Here is a 22,029-nt window from a genome sequence, read left to right on the forward strand (position 1 = left end):
GCTCCGCGATTAAATACAACCCATGTCAATAAAGAGTTGAGTGCAACTTGGGGCCGCTGTAAAGAATGCTTGAAATCGACTGCATCAGTCAATTGCATTTCATGTCGGCTCTGAAGGTACTGCAGTTCTCCAGGGCGCTCTCAACCTCCTTCAGCTTAAGTCATGTACTTTTTAACCTATAGTTGGCCATGTGCCAACTGACGCCATTTCAAACATTTATAAAAGCGTGAAACCATCAACATTAACTAGTATTCTCTCCCTGCACCTCAGTCTGCTCAACTTAGACTAGTTTTGGAGACTGTATTGGCACTAACTGTGCCGACAGCTTTTGGCACTACATTTAGTGCGATATAGAAACACAGAAGATAGGAGCAGGAGTAGGCCATTCGGCCCCTCGAGCCTGCTCCGCCATTCAATGTGATCATGGCTGATCATCCAACTTCAGTACCCTGTCCCTGCTTTATCCCCATATCCCTTGATCCCTTTAGCTTTAAGAAATATATCTAACTCCTTCTTGAATATATTTAATGAATTGGCCTCCACTGCCTTCTGTGGTAGAGAATTCCACAGGTTCACCACTCTCTGGATGAAGAAATTCCTCCTCATTTCTGTCCTAAATGGCTTATCCCTTATCCTTAGACTGTGACCCCTGGTTCTGGACTCCCCTGCCATCGTGAACATCCTTCCTGCATCTAGTCTGTCTAGTCCTGTTAGAATTTTATAAGTTTCAATGAAATCCCCTCTCATTCTTCTGAACTCCAGCGAGTATAAGCCTAATCGACAGAATCTCTCCTCGTACGTCATTCCTGCCATCCCAGGTAACCGTTTGGTGAATCTTCGCTGCACTCCCTCCATGGCAAGAACATCCTTCTTCAGATAAGACGACCAAAACTGCACACAATACTCAAGGTGTGGTCTCACCAAGGCCCTGTACAACTGCAGCAAGACATCCTTGCTCCTGTACTCGAATCCTCTCGCTGTGAAGGCCAACATACCATTTGCCTTCTTAACCGCCTGCTGCACCTGCAATCTTACCTTCAGCGACTGGTGCACAAGGACACCCAGGTCTCATTGCACTTCCCCTTCTCCCAATCTATTGCCGTTCAGATGATCATCTGCTTTCCTGTTTTTGCCACCAAAGTGGATAACCTCACATTTATCCACATTATACTGTATCTGCCATGCATCTGCCCAATCACCCAACCTGTCCAAATCATACTGGAGTTTCTCTGCATCCTCCTCACAGCACACACGCCCACCCAGTTTCTTCTCTTCTATCGTGCATGCACGGTCGCCACAATCATGGCAATAAATTAATGTACAGCTCAATGCTATTAACTCTGCTGCCTTCATGGCAATTCATCCCAGAACCCAACACCAAATTGTGACTACAGAAGGAGACAGAGCTGTAAAACCCAAAGCTGCCTAGAGAGAGTAGACAGAGTTTCAATGACCATGAATAAACACTCAATGTGCCATTATGCCAGTACTAAATTTAACCAGCAGGGTGAATTTATTCCTACTACAGGAAACCACATCAGCTATGGTCTCTGCACATATATTAGTAAGCACATCAGTATAAGTTATTTCATATCTTCTAGTCCTCTGTTGGTAGAAGATGCTGGTTTGTCATCTTGTTCTGAACTGCCCGAGGCTAGTTGGTACTTAAAATTCAATTTGGCGAAACCCAAATTTCTTGAAGGAAATTTATAGGAGGAGGAAATCCACTTTTATTATAGCCCACATTTTATTTGACTCCCACGTCACCTCTAAATTAGGTTTTGCTTCCCAATAAACTGTATTTATAGGTTGGACATTTTGCTGGTTTCTTTTTTTCTTCCCTACATGAACATGGTTCATCATTCGGTGCATATGGGAGTTTTTTTTAATCAGTTCATCAAATTCGTGTCCAGTTATAGAAAGTTCCAGCAACAAAAGAGGGGACCTCTAGCCCCACTGAGTCACAGAGTCCACGTAAAGACTAAATATAGGAAATTGTCAGTACGAAGCAGGGGGGTGGAGGTCGACAAAGAATACATAAATGGCACTTTTATACTGCACCAAGGTTATACTATCCACTCTATTTCCCCAACAAAGCAGGAGGTACATTTCTATTCCTTGCACACGCTCCAAAATGTACACAGATTTACAAATGCCGATGTGAATTTTAATGACGGAAAGGAGTGGATGTAATAGTATTAATCATTTTAAAATTGAGGAAAATGTGAAAAGTTTACAACATTCTGCAAAAGTTAACTTAAATTTATCTTTATCATTCAGGCTGCAGTGATGAGCATCCTTACTAATGCAAGACCACCTATTTCAGATGGTCCTCTAATACCAATCTCATTATGCACTGGTTTATTTTATATTGCACTTTTGGCCAATGCCAAAAGAATTGTATCCTTTGCAGGAGTTATGGGTTTAAGAGGTGGACGAGAGAGAGGTGATTGGCGTATTCCAAGCAGTCAGAAGCAAGCATTCCTGACTTTTGTAGATTGTCCCTGATTAGACTTATTATAGGTTGAGAGATCTGGTACTTTTTTCCATTTAGATTTTTCTCCAAACACATACAAGAGCAGTTAAAGCACTTTGGCCTAGAAATGAGATGAGGCCTGTAAACGGGCGGGGGCATCACCCAGCGCTATGTGCCTGCGCCCCGTTCAAAGTGGTGCAGGCAGCACGCAAAATTCATGCTGCCTGCTCATTTACATGATTACAGCGTTGATGATTGGCTTAGCGCTCAACAGGAGGGCCAATATTGGGTGCAGTCTGCTGGCCAATAAAGTTTGACCTAGGTGCTCTGCACTACTTAAAGGGAAGGTGCTTTGTTGCAGAAGCACCTCATTGTCAGTCTAAGCGAACCCATGGCCTCAACAGTTGAGGGAAAGGGCTGTGGCACCGGAGGTCTTGGCCCTAGGAGACCAAAGATGCCGTGCGGTCCTCTGTGGGGCAGGAGGCCTTCAAGGATGAACACGAAGGATCTGGGAGGAGATTGCTTTGTCAAAAGACTTTGATCTTTTGATTTGAATTTGATGAATTTATAAATTATGTTTGAAATGTACATTTCAGCTTTGTTCCCAGAAGGACGCTGTAATGTTCTGTGACAGAGGGATGATAAGATGGGGAAGTGGGGAGCTGGGGTTTCATTCACTGGAACCGGAGTTTGATGAGGCGATCATGGTCAGCCCATCCGGAACAGGGATGTACTGCCTGCCTCCTCCTGAGATGGTCCAGGAACCTGTGGTGGCAAGGGCTGTGCTTCATGGTGGCCAAGTAGTGGAGCATGCAGCAGACCACCGCGAAATGGGAGACCCGCTCTAGCATGTATTGGAGGGCTCCTCCCACGCAGTCAAGGTAGTGAAACTGTTGCTTGAGCACCCGATGGTTTGTTTGATGATGTTCCTCATGGCAGCATAGCTGTCGTTATGAGTACTGGCCACGAGTGGTGGGGTTGCTGAGGGGAGACATCGGCCAGGTGCAAAGTGGATAGCATTTGTCTACGAGCAGCCTTCGGGTTTGACGTGGTGGCTGGAAGATTGCTGGCACACCGGACTGGCGTAGGATGATGGCATCATGACTGCTGCCAGGATAGCGGGCATTCACCATCATGATGCACTGGACATGGTCGCACAACAACTGCACATTAAGTGAATGGTAACCTTTGCGGTTATGGAACATCTCAGGATTGGTATGCATTGCCGCATGTGTGCAGTTGATGGTGTCCTACACCATGGGAAGCCCGCTATCCTGGCAAAACCACATACGCGCTTGTCCTGAGAGAAGACAATGAAGTCCCTTCTCCTGGAGTACAGAGCCTCTCTGACCTCCTGGATGCAGCAATGGATGGCAAACTGGGAGATGTTAGCTATGTCTCAAGCTCCAGACTAGAAGGATCCAGTGGCGCAAAATTTGAGCGCCACTGGGAGATCTGTGGTCACCCTGCTCTGAGGCTGCAGGTCTGGTTGCAGGAGGTGGCAGAGTTCTGTGACTACCTCCTTGGTGAAGCAGAGCCTCAGAGTACACTGCTCCTGGCTTAGGTGCAGGTAGGAGACGTGCTCCCTGAAGATTCTAGGTGGGTAAGGCCTCCTGCTGAGAGCCCTCCTCCTCCTCCCTCTGCGAGCATCTTGTCCTCTTTGAAGCCTCCACTCCATCTCCCTGTCATACTCGAGCGCGAGAGGGACTGCAAGTAGAGGCCCCATTACTGGGAGCAAGTGGTGTGAACAGAACCCTTTAAATGAGAAGCAAGACGTTCTTCACTTGCAGCAACACTCCCTGTCACCTCAGCAACTTTAAATAACTTTAGAAAGCTCCAAACAGTTGCACAAACTTAGAGCCAGTAGAGATCAAAAAGCAAGTCAGCTGCAGTTGTTGATGATCCCTTTAAATAAACTGCTGGGGGTGTCCTTCCTGCTGCTGAATGCATGGTCAGCTGGTTGTGATTAGGAGAGTGCGTTAAAGGAGCGGCGACGTCGAAAATGGCAGATCGTGCAGCAAATTAGCGTTGCACAGTCTTTGATGTCACAATCTGCCTCATCTAAATATCTGGAGCGTGCACAGGCAACAACAACGCTACCAACCTCCCCAAGATGGCAGCCGCCGTGGGACCCACCGGAAGCGAGGCTGCTGCCATTTTTGCAGCAAAACCGGCTTTAACGGTCGGCTTTAGTCCTCCAAATTTCGCGGCCCTTGTATATAAAAAAAAAGGTAACTGGTAAAAACAGTAACAACCCATCATGATTAAACCAACATTAATGAATACCCCAGAGCAAAATAGAGAAACTTCAACTGATGTATCAAATGTAATTTCAGCCAACATTGTGCTTCTGAAATTTGTTAATTTTTTAATACTGTGCTTGCATTTTAACTTGGCTCACAAGGTTACTATTCTTCATGCTCTTATAGCAGACCCACCTTGTTTTCTATGGCATCCAGACAGTGCAGCTAAATTAAACTGGAAATTCAGGTTTATAATTAAAAGTACTGTACATCTTTCTCAGGAGATCAGGTGCAGAATTTTTCAAGCATACTTCTCGAAAGTAAGTATTGCTATCTATTTCCATGGGGCCAATTGAGACAATTATTTTAATTTGCTAGCAGAAAATTGGGTAAAGCTGAACACAAACCAGTGTTTGGCTAAATGAGCTGCATAATGTATATTGTTATTCCTTCGCTGGTTGGAAGAATGTGGGAAAGTTAAACTTGTGCTGCAGTCACATTCTGGACCAATGTGCAACCACTTTTCTGTGATGCTATGTATAATTCAGGGGTTCTCAACCTTTTTGCTTCTAAGGCCCCCCTCCCGTGTTATTAAAATTCCACGGACCCCCTGTAACACAACACAAGTAATTTTCTGTATAAAAATTCTCTCAGCGCCGCTCCCACTAACCATGTTACTGCTGCTGCTGCTATCCCAGCACTGCAGAAAATACTGGCCCCCATACCCCCCCTACTCCCTCTCTCCCTCCGCATGCGCCCCAATCACCTGATGGCCCCTCCCCCCACCACCAGCAGTCTCCCTCTTTTCCCCCGCAACCCTGACTCCCTCACTGACTGTTCCCGGCACATCAGCTGGTGCTTGATTGTCAGTCAAACAGACCCCCCCCCCCCCCATCTCCAATATTTTCATAACTAATAAAACAAAAGTGTACAATGAAAATGCAAAAAACACTTTTTTTAAGGACGGTATGATTTTTCTCCCAAATTGCTCGCAGCAGTGTCCAGATTAATGTTTTATTCTTGGCGACGCCAGGACAATCCTAGCTGGGGGCGAGAATTGGGTGCGAACAATCGGGTCTGCCTGTGATGCCCTCCTTGGTAAAGCAAGACTGCTAACACTCAAGTTATAGGCTCGCAGACGAAGAATGAATGAGGTTAGGCACAAAGGGCGGGCAGCCAACACCCTTGTAACTATACTATAGTTTGAGTCAGCACTCTTGCTAAAACCTGTTGTCTAACCGGTAGTTTCCAGTACTGTGCAGAATAAGTTAAGGTTATAAGTTTTGGACGCGAGTCTAGATGTCGAATCGGTTGGACATTTAGGTGGTTATGGCGGCGCTCTGCTGGTTGTACTGCGATTGTTTGGCCAGTCCGCTCGTATATACAGCAGGATCTGGCGAGAGGAGAACTGAGGACCGCGAGCTCTGACCGGGGGATCTACGTTCAGCGACCAGTGACCGCCGTCCCCCTCCCTGCTCAGCGAGCGGGGGCCTGGGCTCAGCGGCAGCTGCCACCATCGTCACACAGACGTTCGGGAGGGTGGAATCAGAGGTCCTTGTTGGGGCCGGAGGCCCCAGTTTGCTCAGCTCAGTCCCACCTTTACGCAACAGTGTATTTTTCTTTTTCTAAATCCCGGAGATTATTTATGGTGGACTCCTGGTTGAGAACCCCTGGTATAATTCACACGGTCTTTTTGAAACATTACTGCCTTAGTCTGACAGCTCATGATTACAAATACTTGGATGCTGCAGTGTTTCAGGCTGCACTCATCATTGTAGAGCAATGTTTTTTAAACTCTGTTATGGCCCAACCCCTTGCAAATATTGACACATTCTCAGGAACCCCTTGTCCTAACTTCTGAAAGACAGCATTAGTTACCCAAAGGAGAGCAATGCTACCCTTGCAGGAAATCATTTTTCTGCATGTGCCTCTTCTAGTAAGTTAGCAAATAAATAAAAATACAGGGACAAGAAAAAGGGTAGAATACAAAATTCTTGAGATACTGTGCTTACGGAGCATGGTATGCCCTGCCCAGACAGAAACCAATCTGACAACTTCTCTTGAACCCTGGTTTGAAAAACCTGTGTTGCAGGTGATCATATCTTTCTACTTCTGTCATAATTCATATTTCTGTGAAGGTTAAAACAATGAGAAAGAATGTCTTACAATAGCAAAATACTGCGGATGCTGGAAATCTGAAATAACAACAGAAAATGTTGGAAATTCTCAGCAGGCCAGGCAGCATCCGTGGAGAGAGAAACCGAGTTAACGTTTCAGGTCTGAGACCCTTCATCAGTTCATGTATGGTATTCCTCAATAAATCAACCTCCAAATCCCCCTTCCATGTTCCTTAGCACTCAGTGCAAACATGGACCTTTCTTTATATGCTTTTATCATCCTCGTATCAACTTGATTGCTGCCTTTGATGGGAAAGGAGGTATGATTTCAGAATAAGGTCAATGAGTATAGTTGCTGGGACTTTCTATAACTGGACAGGAATTTGATGAACTGATAAAAGCTCTTGTATGCGCTGAATGATTAACTACATTCATGTAGAGATTATATGTTGAGGAAAACAGTATTGTCTGTCACAACCTAAGCACAGCACTAAATTCTTAAAGAATGAAGCTAAATTCATTTGAACTATTTTCACAGTAACAGTTGTAGACATATGGAATTAGTTGACAAAAACACATACTAGGCCAGGAATGTATTAGACTACTTATTCCTTTTATCATAGCCCTTAAGTTCCAGGTAAGCATGAAGACTTGAATAATACACCAAAACTCTTGTTTAAACTATAGCAATAAACGTGGGCAACTTGTGAATTTGCACAAAGTTTAGATTTGTGTCTAACCAGTATAAATTAATATCTGAAATAGGAATGCTGATACTTAGATTAAGGTGTTCACCTTGGCTCAGTAGTAGCGCTCTCGCCTCTGAGTCAGAGGTTGTAGGTTCAGTCCCACTTCAGACACTTGAGCACATAATCTAGGCTGGCACCATTTCAGCAATGTCCAGTCTCTTTTAGTTGGTGCTAGGTGCCATTCACAGATCTACAGAAGGTATATTCCTCCTGCTTATATAGGCTGGGTCTTATTACTCTGGATAAGCATATTGTTTGGGGAGATTGGATTGACACCTTTAAAATATTTTTGTAATTGGACCTATTGGGTTAATTGGAAAAAGGGCTTCCCAAAAAAGTTTTATTGTGGTTGTGCAATGCTGCTGAGATACGTAAAGGAATTGTGAAGGTAACATTGAGACAGTAATAGAAACCATTTTGAATCAGTGCTTTGGCCTGTTTAAAATGTGAAATACAGATTTTTTTTCCACCCCCCCCCCCCCCCCCCCCCCCCCCCTAAATTAGAGCATTCCTCAACTGATTCTGTATACAGGCAGCTTGCTCCCAGCTTTTGAGCTAATCTATTGGAAACTTACAAAAGTGGCCTGACCATCCCATCAGCTGCCTCTGCCACTTCCCTTCCTTCCCTAGCCCACTGGGCCAAACCTCCCCTAAGGCTCACCCCTGCCCTAGCCCTGAACTTGCATCATTCTCCAGTTTCTTTCCGACCTCCCTTCATGACCTCTCTGCGCTCATCTTGTCCATGAGACCCACTTCCTGCTCCTTCTACCCTATTCCCACCAAACTGCTGATCACCCAACTTCCATTTCTGGCTCCCATGTTAACTAACATTGTTAATGGTTCTCTCTCCTCAGGTACTGTCCCCCCCTCTCCTTCAAATCTGCCGTCATTGCCCCTCTTCTCAAAAAACCCTTGACCTCCTCCGTCCTTGCACACTACTGCACCATCTCCAACCTCCCTTTCCTCTCAAGTCCTTGAACATGTTGTCGCCTCCCACATCCATGCCCTTCTTTCCCGGAACTCCATGTTTGAATCCCTCCAATCAGGTTTCCGCCCCGCCACAGTACCAGAACGACTCTCATCAAAGTCTGCGACAGAGGTAAACTATCCCTCCTTATCCTTCTCGACTTGTCTGCAGCCTTTGATACAGTTGACCACTCCATCCTTCTCCACCACTGTCCAGCTGGGTGGGACTGCAATCACCTGGTTCCATTCTTATCTACTGCAACGGCTTCTCTTCCTGCTCCCGCATCGTTACCTCTGGTGTCCCCCAAGGATCTATCCTTGGCCCCCTCCTATTTCTCATCTACATGCTGCTCCTTGGCAACGTCATCCGAAAACACTGCGTCAGTTTCCACACCCAGCTCTACCTCACCACCATTTCTCTCGATCCCTCCACAGTCTCTAAATTGTCAGACATCCAGTACTGGATAAGCAGAAATTTTCTCCAATTAAACATTGGGAAGACCGAAGCCATTGTTTTCAGTCCCCGCCACAAATTCCGTTCCCTAGCCACTGATTCCATCCCTCTTCCTAGCATCTGTCTGAAGCTGAACCACACTGTTTGCAACCTTGGTGTCATATTTGACTCTGAAGTTAGCTTCTGACCACAGCTACAGCATAACTAAGACTGCCTATTTCCACCTCCGTAGCATTGCCTGTCTCCGTCCCTGCCTCAGCTCTTCTGCTGCTGAAACCCTCATCCATCCCTTTGTTACCTCTAGGCTTGACTATTCCAACACACTCCTGGCTGGCCTCCCACGTTCTACCCTACGTAAACTTGAGGTCATCCAAAACTCAGCTGCCCGTGTCCTAACTCGCACCAAGTCCCGTTCATCCATCACCCCTGTGCTTGCTGACCTACATTGGCTCCCGGTTAAGCAGTGCATCAATTTCAAAATTCTCATCCTTGTTTTCAAATCCCTCCATAGTACACATGTGCTTGGTTCCTCTTTGTCAGCACACAGTCTCCACATCATACTTCCCTCATTACCCAGATCCTACTCCTTGTACTATGTTCTCTTGCCTTAAAATTATGTTTATTTCATTCAAATGTGTGTGTATATATTAAAGCAATTCCTTACAATTGTGTACTATTTATACAATTTTCTTTGTAGTGTTCTTAGACGTATGATCACTCTTATCTCAGAACTGGCAACTGCAATGGGAGAAAATCAGGCAATTAAAGTTCAAGCAGATAATGCTAATGATGCAGCCAAAAAGTACATGGAGGACAATGAAGAACTGAAAAAGGTAAGAGCCTACTTAAGATCTACTGAATTGCCTTTACTTTTTTATGACCTATTATTTAGTCCATGCACTTGAAAGGCATCCAAAATGCAGTTTGTACTTGGTATTTATAAATTGTTTAGTGACTTCAAAATTAAGACCTTTGTACGCCAAACACATAGAATCACAAATGTGTGGGTCATTAATTGGTCCAATTTTGCAAGTTCTTCATTTGGGGTGTTGAATAGCTCCGCTGATGTGCAACGTTTGATTGATTGAACAAGGGGAAAGAAGAATTGATTTTTTTTTTTTTAAAAACACCTCCTAATACCCCACAGAAACATGATTTCTGCTGACCAGCTACAGAGCAGCTTTGATAATGGCTCTGGACAAATGCTCCCGCCAAGACCACTCTGCTCCCAACCTCATTACAGACTTGGTTCAAACATGGACAAAGGAGCTGAATTCCAGAGGTGAGGTGAGAGTGACTGCCCTTGACATCAAGGCAGCATTTGACCGAGTGTGGCATGAAGGAGCCCGAGTAAAACTGAAGTCAATGGGAATCGGGGGGGAAAACTCACCACTGGCTGGAGTCATACCTAGCACAAAGGAAGATGATTGTGGTGATTGAAGGTCAATCATCACGGCCCCAGGACATCGCTGCAGGAGTTCCCCAGGGCAGTGTCCTAGGCCCAACCATATTCAGCTGCTTCATCAATGACCTTCCCTCTAACATAAGCTCAGAAATGGAGATGTTCGCTGATGACTGCAGTGTTCAGTGCCATTCACAACTCCTCAGATAATGAAGCAGTCCATGCCCACATGCAACAAGACTTGGTCGACGTTCAGGCTTGGGCTGATAAGTGGCAGGTAACATTCGGGCCACAGAAGTGCCAGGCAATGACTATAGAAACATAGAAGATAGGAGCAGGAGTAGGACATTCGGCCCCTCGAGCCTGCTCCGCCATTCAGTGAGATCATGGCTGATCATCCAAATTCAGTACCCTGTCCCTGCTTTCTCCCCATATCCCTTGATCCCTTTAGCCTTCAGAAATATATCTAACTCTTTCTTGAATATATTTAATGAATTGGCTTCAACTGCCTTCTGTGGTAGAGAATTCCACAGGTTCACCACTCTCTGGGTGAAGAAATTGCTTCTCATCTCTGTCCTAAATGGCTTACCCCTTATCTTTAGACTGTGACCCCTGGTTCTGGACTCTCCCGCCATCGGGAACATCCTGCATCTAGTCTGTCTAGTCCTGTTAGAATGTTATAAATTTCAATGAGATCCCCTCTCATTCTTCTAAACTCCAGTGAATATAAGCCCAATCAACCCAATCTCTCCTCCTACGTCATTCCTGCCATCCCAGGTATCAGTCTGGTGAATCTTCGCTGCACTCCCTCCATGGCAAGAACATCCTTCCTCAGATAAGGCGACCAAAACTGCACACACTACTCAAGATGTGGTCTCACCAAGGCCCTGTACAACTGCAGCAAGACATCCTTGCTCCTGTACTCGAATCCTCTCGCTACGAAGGCCAACATACCATTTGCCTTCTTAACCGCCTGCTGCACCTGCATGCTTACCTTCAGCGACTGGTGCACAAGGACACCCAGGTCTTGTTGCACTTCCCCTTTTCCCAATCTATTGCCGTTCAGATAATAATCTGCCTTCCTGTTTTTGCCACCGAAGTGGATAACCTCGCATTTATCCACATTATACTGCATCTGCCCAATCACCCAACCTGTCCAAATCATACTGGAGTTTCTCAGCACCCTCCTCACAGCACACACGCCCACCCAGCTTTGTGTCGTCTGCAAACTTGGAGATATTACATCTAGTTCCCTCGTTTAGATCATTAATATATATTGTGAATAGCTGGGGTCCTAGCACCGATCCCTGCGGTACCCCACTAGTCACTGCCTGCCACTCGGAAAAAGACCCGTTTATTCCAACTCTTTGCTTCCTGTCTGCCAACCAATTCTCTATCCAAGTCAGTACCTTACCCCTAATCCCATGTGCTTTATCTGCAACAAGCGAGATTCTAACCACCGCCCCTTGATACTCAATGGCATTACCACCGCCGAATCCCCCACCATCAACATCCTGGGGGCCACCATTGACCAGAAACTTAACTGGACCAGCCACATAAATACTGTGGCAACAAGAGCTGGTCAGAGGCTAGGTATTCTGCGGCGAGTGTCTCACCTTCTGACTCCCCAAAGCGCCTCTACCATCTACAAGGCACAAGTAAGGAGCGTGATGGAATATTTTCTGCTTGCCTGGATGAGTGCAGCTCCAACAACACTCGAGAAGCTCGGCACCATCCAGGACAAAGCAGCCCACTTGATTGGCACCCCATCCACCACCTTAAACATTCACTCCCTCCACCACCGGTGTACCGTGGCTGCAGTGTATACCATCTACAAGATGCATTGCAGCAACTCGCCAAGGCTTCTTCAGCAGCACCTCCCAAACCTGTGACCTCTTCCACCTAGAAGGACAAGGGCAGCAGGCGCATGGAACCACCACCACCTCCAAGTTCCCCTCCAAGTTACACACCATCCTGACTTAGAAGTATATCGCCCATCCTTCATCGTTGCTAGATCAAAATCCTGGAACTCCCTCCCTAACAGCACTGTGGGAGCACCATCACCACACAGACTGCAGCGGTTCAAGAAGGTGGCTCACTACCACCTTCTCGAGGGCAATTAGGAATGAGCAATAAATACTGGCCTTGCCAGCGACGCCTACATCCCATAAACGAATAAAGAAAAAAGGATCATCTGGCTTTCCCAATTGAATGAAAGGTAATGGCATTTAAAGGGCATTAGTAGGGTATCTGAAAAGAGCATGATTGATGGGGTTAAAAAAAATGAGCATATAACTATTTGGCATAGATTTGAAGGCATGAACTTTTCTATAATTATAAGAATTGTCTTCCAGACCCTCCGGTGATTTGTCAGAATTAGCACTCTATGAAGTCAAAACTGGTTATTTCATTGACATTGAAACAATGTAGGAATGTTTTCACTGAAATTATCCTACCTACCTATTTTCTACCCCTCCCCTCTTTCCGGCTTGACTTTCTCCTCACCTCCCTCCTTAGATGTGTGGTGGACTAGATTCTGCTTTGATGTTAAGAGGCATTGACCATTATATGATGTGGCCTTACAACAGCTTGTGAACTTGTAGAAATGTAAAATAAGACAGAATCATAAACCAGCAAATTGTGACCTGTATCTGTCTTCATTTAACAACTAAACACTGAAAATTTGCAGTCATTCTGGCAGGCTCCATTGGTAGTGTACCAGAGCAGCTGCAAACATGGCTGGAGCCTCCCTCCCCCACTAACTGCCGGGGAACGTTCCCGCTGGTCCCTGGCTGCAGCATTCTGCTACCAAATTACCGCTCACGCCCACCAGCCAGGTAGTGGATCTTAAGATTGGCAGGACCTCCATGTCCCCAAACTCTCTGTGTGCGCGGCCCACTTTGAGATCATGTGCACCATGCCCATCCTCCATTTAAAACCGCTGCCTTGGAATTAGGTGGGGATTCCGAAAGGCTTGGAGTTTGCACTCTCTGGCATTCCTGATGGATATACCTGGTTCATCAGGCGTGCCTCCCTGACTAACAGAAGAATTTTCCCAAAAGACCAAAAATATTTAAAAGTGGCCCACTTACAAAGGGATTCAACTTCTTTTAGATTTTGTTTCTCACCCCCCCCCCCCCCCCCCCCCACCAGTCAGTCACTTATGCTGTAGCATGCAGCACCTTTTGCTGGCTTGGCCCCGCACCCTGACTTCAAGTTTCGCTGGGGTCAGCAGTGGCAGGTCTTCGCCCCATGGATCTTCAGGGCCTACATATATTGACAAAGCTTCCCAATCTGAGCTATCTGAAATGGATTGAAGGGCAGATCCCAATACAGCTCCAATACATTTTCATTGAATTTATAGGTATTCTTTGCTTGTAAAGAATATCTAGGAAGTGAAAATCTTAAACCTGTGCAATATTTGTTCTACAAACTACCTTTTTATTTTGAGTGGCTTTATCAAAGACTGAGTGTGTAGTTAGGCGTGGCACAGTAAATAGTGTAGATGGGATCAGAAAGTTGCAAAGGGACGTTGATAGATTAAGTGAGTGGGCAAAACTGTGGCAGATGAAGTTCAACGTGGGGAAGTGTGAGGTCATACACTTTGGAGCTAAGAAAGATAGATCAGAATATTTTCTAAATAGTGAGAAGCTAGGAGCAGAGCGATTCAGGGGTCCAGCGACAAATCACTGAAAGCTAGTGGACAGGTACAAAAAATAATTTAAAAGGCTAATGCAATGTTGGCCTTTCTCTCAAGGGGGCTGGAATACAATGGGATTGAAGTTATGCTGCAGCTGTACAGAGCTCTGGTTAGATCAGTTCTGGGCACCGCACCTCAGGAAGGGTATATTGGCCTTGGAGGGGGTGTAGCGCAGATTCACCAGAATGATACCGGGGCTAAAGGGTTATATTATGAAGACAGGTTGCATAGACTAGGCTTGTATTCCCTTGAGGATGGAAGATTAAGGGGTGATTTAATTGAGTTGTTTAAGATGATTAAAGGATTTGATAGGGTAGATAGTGAGAAACTATTGTCTCCGGTGCGAGAGTCCAGAACAAGGGTGCATAACCTTAAAATTAGAACATGGCAGTTCAGGGGTGATGTCAGGAAGCATTTCTTCACACAAAGGGTAGTGGCAATCTGGAACTCTCCTACAAAAACCTGTTGAGACTAGGTCAATTGGAAATTTCGAAACCGAGATTGATAGCTGATATACCTATCAATTCATCCAATGAAAAGCGACGAGTTAAGAAAGTAACTATAGGTTTTTATTGGCTAAATAACAGAGCCCACCCTCGTGGGTGATCGGATCCAACAAGGAGGAATACCAGCCAGTCGACCACCTTTATACCTGGGCAAGTAGGCGGAGCTATGGGCGGAGTCAGCAGTGGTCAGCCCAGGTATAACAGCGTGGCAAGAGGCGACCTCGTGTAGTGTTACACTATGGTTATCACTGTTTACACTGTTGTAACGGTAGTGAACGATAAAAGTGGTTTACCACATTCACCCCTTGTTTAGATTTGAGTCCGGCGGGGTGAAGTGTACTACCAGTTCGGGTATGTCAGTCTGTCCGGAGGCCTCGTAAGTCTTTCTGATCGGCGCGGCGGCGGTGTTGCAGTCTCCGGTGTTAATGCTGGTGTCTGCGTGGTTGACGAAGGCTCGTGGGGTTCCGGCATGCCGTCTACCTGGGCTGGATTTGGGGGGGTGGTGGGGGGTAACGGTGGTGTCTCAGGGGTGCCCGAGGGTGCAAGGTCTCGTAAGGAGACTGTGTCCTCCCGCCCGTCTGGGTATGCCACGTAGGCGTACTGGGGGTTGGCGTGCAGGAGGACCACCCTCTCGACCAGGGGGTCCGTTTTATGGGCCCTCACATGCTTTCGCAGTAAGATGGGCCCCGGAGAAGTCAGCCAAGTTGGCAGCGTGGTTCCCGTAGTCGATTTCCTGGGGAAAACAAACATTCGTTCATGGGGGGTGGCGTTAATGGCAGTGCAAAGCAGTGACCGGATGGAATGCAGCGCTGCCGGGAGGACTTCCTGCCAGCGAGAGGTTGGGAGGCCCTTAGACTTTAAGGCTAAGAGAACGGCCTTCCAGACAGTCGCGTTCTCTCTTTCCACCTGGCCGTTCCCTCGGGGGTTGTAGCTGGTGGTCCTGCTTGCAGCGATACCTCTCGCTAATAGGAACTGGCGAAGTTCCTCGCTCATGAAGGAGGAGCCCCGGTCGCTATGTATATAGTTCGGGAACCCGAACAAGGCGAAGAGGTCGTTCAGGCATTTGATGACCGTGGTGCTGGTCATGTCTGGGCAGGGGAAGGCAAAGGGGAAACGGGAGTACTCATCAATGATGTTGAGGAAGTACACATTACGGTCAGAGGACGGGAGGGGCCCCTTAAAATCGATGCTCAAGCGCTCGAAGGGGCGGGTGGCCTTGATCAGGCTTGCTCTGTCCGGCCTAAAGAAATGCGGTTTGCATTCGGCACAGGTTTGGCAGTTCCTGGTCATGGTCCTGACCTCCTCGATGGAGTATGGCAGGTTGCGGGCCTTAATGAAGTGGTAAAGTCTGGTGACCCCGAGGTGGCAGAGGTCGTTGTGGAGGGTCTGCAGTCTATCAGTTTGCATGTTGGCGCATGTACTTCGTGATAGAGCATCTGGGGGTTCGTTCAGTTTACCAGGCCGGTACAAGATATCATAATCATAGGTGGAGAGCTCGATTCTCCACCTCAAGATCTTGTCGTTCTTGATTTTGCCCCTCAGCTTGTTATTAAACATAAAAGCGACCGAACGCTGGTCGGTGAGGAGGGTAAATCGTTTGCCTGCCAGGTAATGCCTCCAGCGTCGTACAGCCTCCACGATCGCCTGGGCCTCCTTCTCGACCGAAGAGTGTCGGATCTCAGGGCCCTGGAGGGTCCTTGAGAAGGCGGCCACCGGTCTCCCCTCCTGGTTGAGGGTTGCGGCTAGGGCGAAGTCGGATGCATCGCTCTCCACTTGGAAAGGGATAGACTCATCCACCACGTGCATTGTGGCCTTAGCAATGTCTCCCTTAATGAGGGAGAAGGCTGCGCACGCTTCTGCCGTCAGGGGGAAGGAGGTGGACTTCATGAGGGGTCTGGCTTTGTCCGCATAATTTGGCACCCATTGGGCATAGTAGGCAAAGAGCCCCAGGGTTCTCTTCAGCGCCTTTGGACAGTGGGGGAGGGGAAGCTCCATGAGGGGGCGCATTCTTTCGGGGTCGGGGCCGATGACTCCGTTCTCTACTACGCAGCCGAGGATGGCAAGGCGCGAGGTGTTAAACACACATTTCTCCTTATTGTAGGTGAGGTTCAGCCGTTGGGCCTTACGGAGGAATCTTTCCAGATTAACATCGTGGTCCTGCCGGTCGCGGCCGCAGATGGTGACGTTATCTAGATAGGGGAACGTGGCGTGCAGCCCGTTCTGGTCAACCATCCGGTCCATCTCCCTTTGGAAGACCGAAACCCCGTTGGTGACGCCGAAGGGAACCCTAAGGAAGTGGTAGAGGCGGCCGTTCGCCTCGAAGGCTGTATACTGGCGGTCCTCAGGGCGGATAGGGAGTTGGTGATAGGCCGACTTAAGGTCGATGGTGGAGAATACCCGGTACTGCGCAATCTGATTGACCATATCAGATATGCGGGGAAGGGGGTATGCGTCCAGCTGGGTGTACCGGTTTATGGTTTGGCTGTAGTCGATGACTAGGCGGTTTTTATTGCCGGTCTTAACGACTACGACCTGGGCACGCCAGGGGCTGTTGCTCCTCTCGATGATGCCCTCCTTCAGGAGACGCTGCACCTCACAGCTAATAAAAGCTCTGTCCCCGGCGCTGTACCGCCTGCTCTTGGTGGCGACGGGTTTACAGTCGCGGGTGAGGTTAGCGAACAGGGAGGGGGGCGGGACCTTGAGGGTGGATAGGCCGCAGGTGGTATGCGGTGGGCGGTTTAAAGGCTGCTGGTTGTCGACTGTGAGTGGGGGGAGGGGTCCACCGTATGCCAAAGTGACACTTTGAAGGTGGGATTGGAAGTCCAGCCCTAGTAGGACGGCAGCGCAGAGCTGGGGCAGGACGAGGAGTTTAAATTTTTTATACTCCGTGCCCCTAACCGACAGGGTCACAATACAGTAGCCGCTGATGTCTGTAGAATGGGACCTCGATGCCATCGAGATCCGGTTGCGCGTTGGCCGGACAGTGAGGGAGTAGTGGCTCACCGTGTCTGGATGTATGAAACTCTCCGTGCTTCCGCTGTCGAACAGGCAGGTCGTGGCGTGGCCGTTTACTTTGATGTCCATCATGGACTTTGACAGGTGATGCGGGCGAGCTTGGTCCAGTGTGACGGAGGCTAGTGTATGGCTGAGCGAGCTGCTGTAGTCTGCGGGTGAGGCGGTGGTCGGGTCTGGCGACAAGGTGGCGGTCGACTGTGGTGGATAAAATGGCGGCGCCCACGAGGTTGAATAAGATGGCTGCCCCCACAACTCACATGAGGCATTGCTGGTGTCGGTTGCCTTGATCAAAGATGGCCGCCCCCACGACTCACGAGGGGATACTGGCATCTGTGGCCTGGATGAAAGATGGCCGCCCCCACAATTCGCATGAGGCACTGCTGGCGTCTGTGGCTCTCCCCCTGCAGGCCTTAGCGAAGTGGCCTTTCTTCTGGCAATGGGAGCAAGTCGTGTTTCTCGCAGGGCAGCGCGTCCTCGGGTGTTTCGCCTGGCCACAGAAGAAGCAGCCGGCGGCCCGATCGCGGGGGTCCGATGTTGCAGCCGGTACCGGGGGTGGCGGTCCCGATCGGTTCTGGGACGCCGACGCTGAGGTAGGTCCCGGAGGCGGCGTTGCGAGGGGTATTGCGGCCGGGGTCGGGTCGGAGTCCCAGGGTCGCGCAGTACAGTACCTGGAATACGCCTCGAGGTCCCGATGGGCCACTTCCAGGGAGCGGGCGAGGGCTGCAGTTGTGTTCAGGTCGAGGTCCTTTGATTCGAGCAGTCTTTGCCGTGAGTAGTCGGACCGAAGGCCTTTCACGAAGGCATCGCGGATATTCTCTTCAGTATTTTCTGCAGCCGTTACCGCTTTAAAGTCACAGTCCCTGCCGAGTGTTTGTAGCGCCCGTAAAAATTCATCTACAGACTCTCCTGGCTGTTGCGGGCGGGATCTTAGGAGGTGTCTGGCATACATACAATTTACCGGGCTCCGGTACTGCTGTTTCAGCAGGTTGATGGCGGCCTCGTATGTAGTAAGGTCCTGTATGAGTGCGAATACTTCAGGGCTCACTTGGGCGGTCAGCACTCTTAGTTTGGATCTCTGAGGCACGCCGGATCCTCCCAGGTAGGATTCGAAACAGCTCAGCCAGTGTTTGAAGTCGAGGGCTGAGTTTGCTGCCTGTGGGTTTAGATCCAGGTACGGCGGTCGGAGGGCTCGCAGCCAGGCCGGCTGTTGTAGCTGGGCGTCTGACTGGTCTGACGGTTCGTTAGACATTTTTAAAATTTAGCCAATAAAATTGATATACCTATCAATTCATCCAATGAAAAGCGACGAGTTAAGAAAGTAACTATAGGTTTTTATTGGCTAAATAACAGAGCCCACCCTCGTGGGTGATCGGATCCAACAAGGAGGAATACCAGCCAGTCGACCACCTTTATACCTGGGCAAGTAGGCGGAGTCAGCAGTGGTCAGCCCAGGTATAACAGCGTGGCAAGAGGCGACCTCGTGTAGTGATACAACAGTGTAAACAGTGATAACCATAGTGTAACGGTAGTGAACGATAAAAGTGGTTTACCACAATAGCTTTTTGTTAAGCAAGGATATGGAAGGTTACAGAACCAAGGCAGGTAGATGGAGTTAAGATGCACATCTGTCATGATCTAATTAAATGGCTCGAGAGGTAGAATGGCCTACTCCTGTTCCTATGTCCTTAAAACGTAACAGCAACCTTGAATTGAGAATAATAGCATTCAACTGTATTTTCTTCCTGTTTATTTTCTCCATTCTCCTCTCTTGAAAGTACCAACTGGAGCACGGTTCCACAGGTATCAGCAGCATCCTGTACATTGTCCAAGTGACCAATCTTCATGTGTGAGCCAAGTCAGTGAATGTATGCAGGCTGCTCTACTGGGGAGGTACCATAGCCGAGAACCTGATCCCATCCTTGCCCAAAGTATACACACACACCAGCAAGGACGTGTAATCCTGGCTTCAAGGAGCACTGAGGCCAATTCTAGCACACCTATCACCACCCTTGCTCAGATCTGATTACCCGCCATATGCCAGGACACAACCTAGGCTTTCTTGGTTCAGTCATACAAGATGGGGGTATTTACACACTAAGCCATTGCAAGAGTGTGCACTAATTTTTTCCCCAAAAAATAATCAGCTATTAGACCGCCACACCCTGCAGTTCCTTGACATGTTCTGCCACTGTAGATAGTCCCAGCTGACCGATTGAATCAAAAGCCTCGAGTGAAAGATAAAATGAACCAACATCGCCATTAGACCTATAATTGTTTTCCTGCAAGATAAACAAGATATCTAATACAAATTTCTCATCTCACTAAAGTGTTCATACTTGCTGTGTATTTTTATCAATAGGCTTTAAATAAAGGTAAAGGTGATGGAAATAAGAAACTGGAAGAAGAAAATGATCAGTTGGTTAAAGAAATAGAGAGACTAAAGGCGGAATTGAAGACAACCACAGAAGGTAGGACATAAAAATTTATAACCGTTGTAAAATAAATATGTGGTATTTTGGGATTTTTAACGAATTTTCCACAAGACAACAACTTGCATTTATATAACGCCTTTAACATAGTAATGCATCTTAAGGTGCTTCACAGGAGTATTATCAAACAAAATTTGACACCAAACCACATAAGGAGAAATTAGGGCAGAAGAGAAAGGTTTTTAGGAGCGTCTTAAAGGAGGGTACAGAGGCGGAGCGGTTTAGGGAGGGAATTCCAGAGCTTAGTGCCTCGTCAGCTGAAGGCACGGCCGCTAGTGGTGGAACGATTAAAATCTGGGATACACAAGAGGCCAGAATTGGAGGAGCGCAGATATCTGAGGGCTATAGGGCTGGAGGAGGTTACAGAGATAGGTAGGGTCGAGGCCATGGAGGGACTTGAAAACAAGGATGAGATTCTTAAAATCGAGGCGTTGCTTAACCGGGAGCCAGTGTAGGTCAGCGAGACCCCCCACAGGGGTGACGGGTGAACGGGACTTGGTGCGAGTTAGGATACAGGCAGCAGAGTTTTGGATGGAGGGTGGAAGATGGGAGGCTGCCCAGGAGTACGTTGGAATAATCAAGTCTCGAGGTACCAAAGGCATGGATAAAGGTTTCAGCAGCAGGTGAGCTGAGGCAGGGGCGGAGTAGGGTGATGGTAATATGCAGTCGTAGTGATGGCGTGGATATGTGGTCGGTAGCTTATCTTGGTGTCAAATACAAGACCAAGGTTGTGAACAGTCTGGTTCAGCCTCAGGCAGTTGCCAGGGAGAGGGATGGAGTCAATGGCTAGGGAACAAAGTTTGTGGCGGGGACTGAAGAGAGTGGCAATATTTAGTTGGAGTATATTCCTGCTCGTCCAGTACTGGATGTCGGACAAGCAGTCTGACAATTTGGAGACAGTGGAGAGGTCGAGAGAAGTGGTGGTGAGATAGAGCTGGGTGTTGTCCGCGTACATGCGGAACCTGATGTTGTGTTTTCGGATGATGTCGCAGAGGGGCAGCATGTAGATGAGATGCAGGAGGGAACCAAGGATAGATCCTTGTGTGACACCAGAGGTAACTATGTGGGAGTGGGAAGGGAAGCCATTGCAGGTGATTCTCTGGCTATGATTAAATAGCTAAGAAAGGAACCAGCCGAGTGCAGTCCCACCCAGCTGGATGACGGAGAAGAGGCGTTGGAGGACGATGGTGTGGTCAACCATGTCAAAGGGTGCAGACAGGTCGAGAAGGACAAGGAGGGGAGAGCATATGAGGGAGTTTAATTGGCAGCTCTACTGACCAACCATAGGACAGGGGAGAGTTTGGAGGTTGAGCTGCCCCCTTCCACTTCCTGTGTACACAGGAAAGGGAAATACATGTTCAGGAAGAGGAGGCAAACTACTTTAAGGTGAAAGCTGACCTAAGTTTAGTTAGCTGGTCAGGATTCATAGAAAAAGACTGTCCAATGAATTGTTTTTTAACCTGCTAAAAGGGTCAGTTTGGTGTATTTTTATTATTATTTAGAAGAGGAACTGAAGTAAAGTTGTACTGGGTACAGTTTGCTACAGCTGTTACTCAGTATGTTCACTTCTGACTATAAAATAAAGCAGCTTAATAATTCGTATTTGGCCTTGTCTCAACTGAAGTGTTGATCAGCCCACCATTCAGAAAATTGGAGGATTGCAATATCTATTATGTCCGTGAATGATTGAGACACGGACAGCAGGAGTTAACAAAACACGTCTTTACTGGTGGAAGTCAATAGTGAAACTAAACACAACAGAGGCTCACTAGCGCCTTTTATACAGGGGTGGTCACTGCCGGTACTGCAGCCTGAGACCAGTTATTCTCTTAAAGGTACATACACAACAATATCCACTTCACCTAACAAGGGAGATCTCATAGTTACACCCCTTCCCATTGGTTACGCTATC

General features: G+C 47.8%; 1 protein-coding gene across 2 annotated transcripts in view; it reads left to right on the forward strand.

The window, feature by feature from the left end:
* The window catches only part of bcap29 (B cell receptor associated protein 29), a 69,060-nt gene that overhangs the window by 40,108 nt on the left and 6,923 nt on the right, over positions 1-22,029 (forward strand). For both annotated transcript variants that reach the window (XM_086010237.1, XM_086010236.1), the window contains 2 exons: positions 9,703-9,838; positions 19,988-20,096. In XM_086010237.1, the coding sequence (XP_085866363.1) occupies positions 9,703-9,838; positions 19,988-20,096 (245 nt within the window). The remainder of the gene's footprint in view (positions 1-9,702; positions 9,839-19,987; positions 20,097-22,029) is intronic.

The sequence above is a fragment of the Somniosus microcephalus genome, chromosome 17 (assembly GCF_052327205.1).
Source record: "Somniosus microcephalus isolate GS21.2 chromosome 17, FLI_Smic_1.0, whole genome shotgun sequence".
Taxonomy (NCBI): Eukaryota; Metazoa; Chordata; class Chondrichthyes; order Squaliformes; family Somniosidae; genus Somniosus; species Somniosus microcephalus.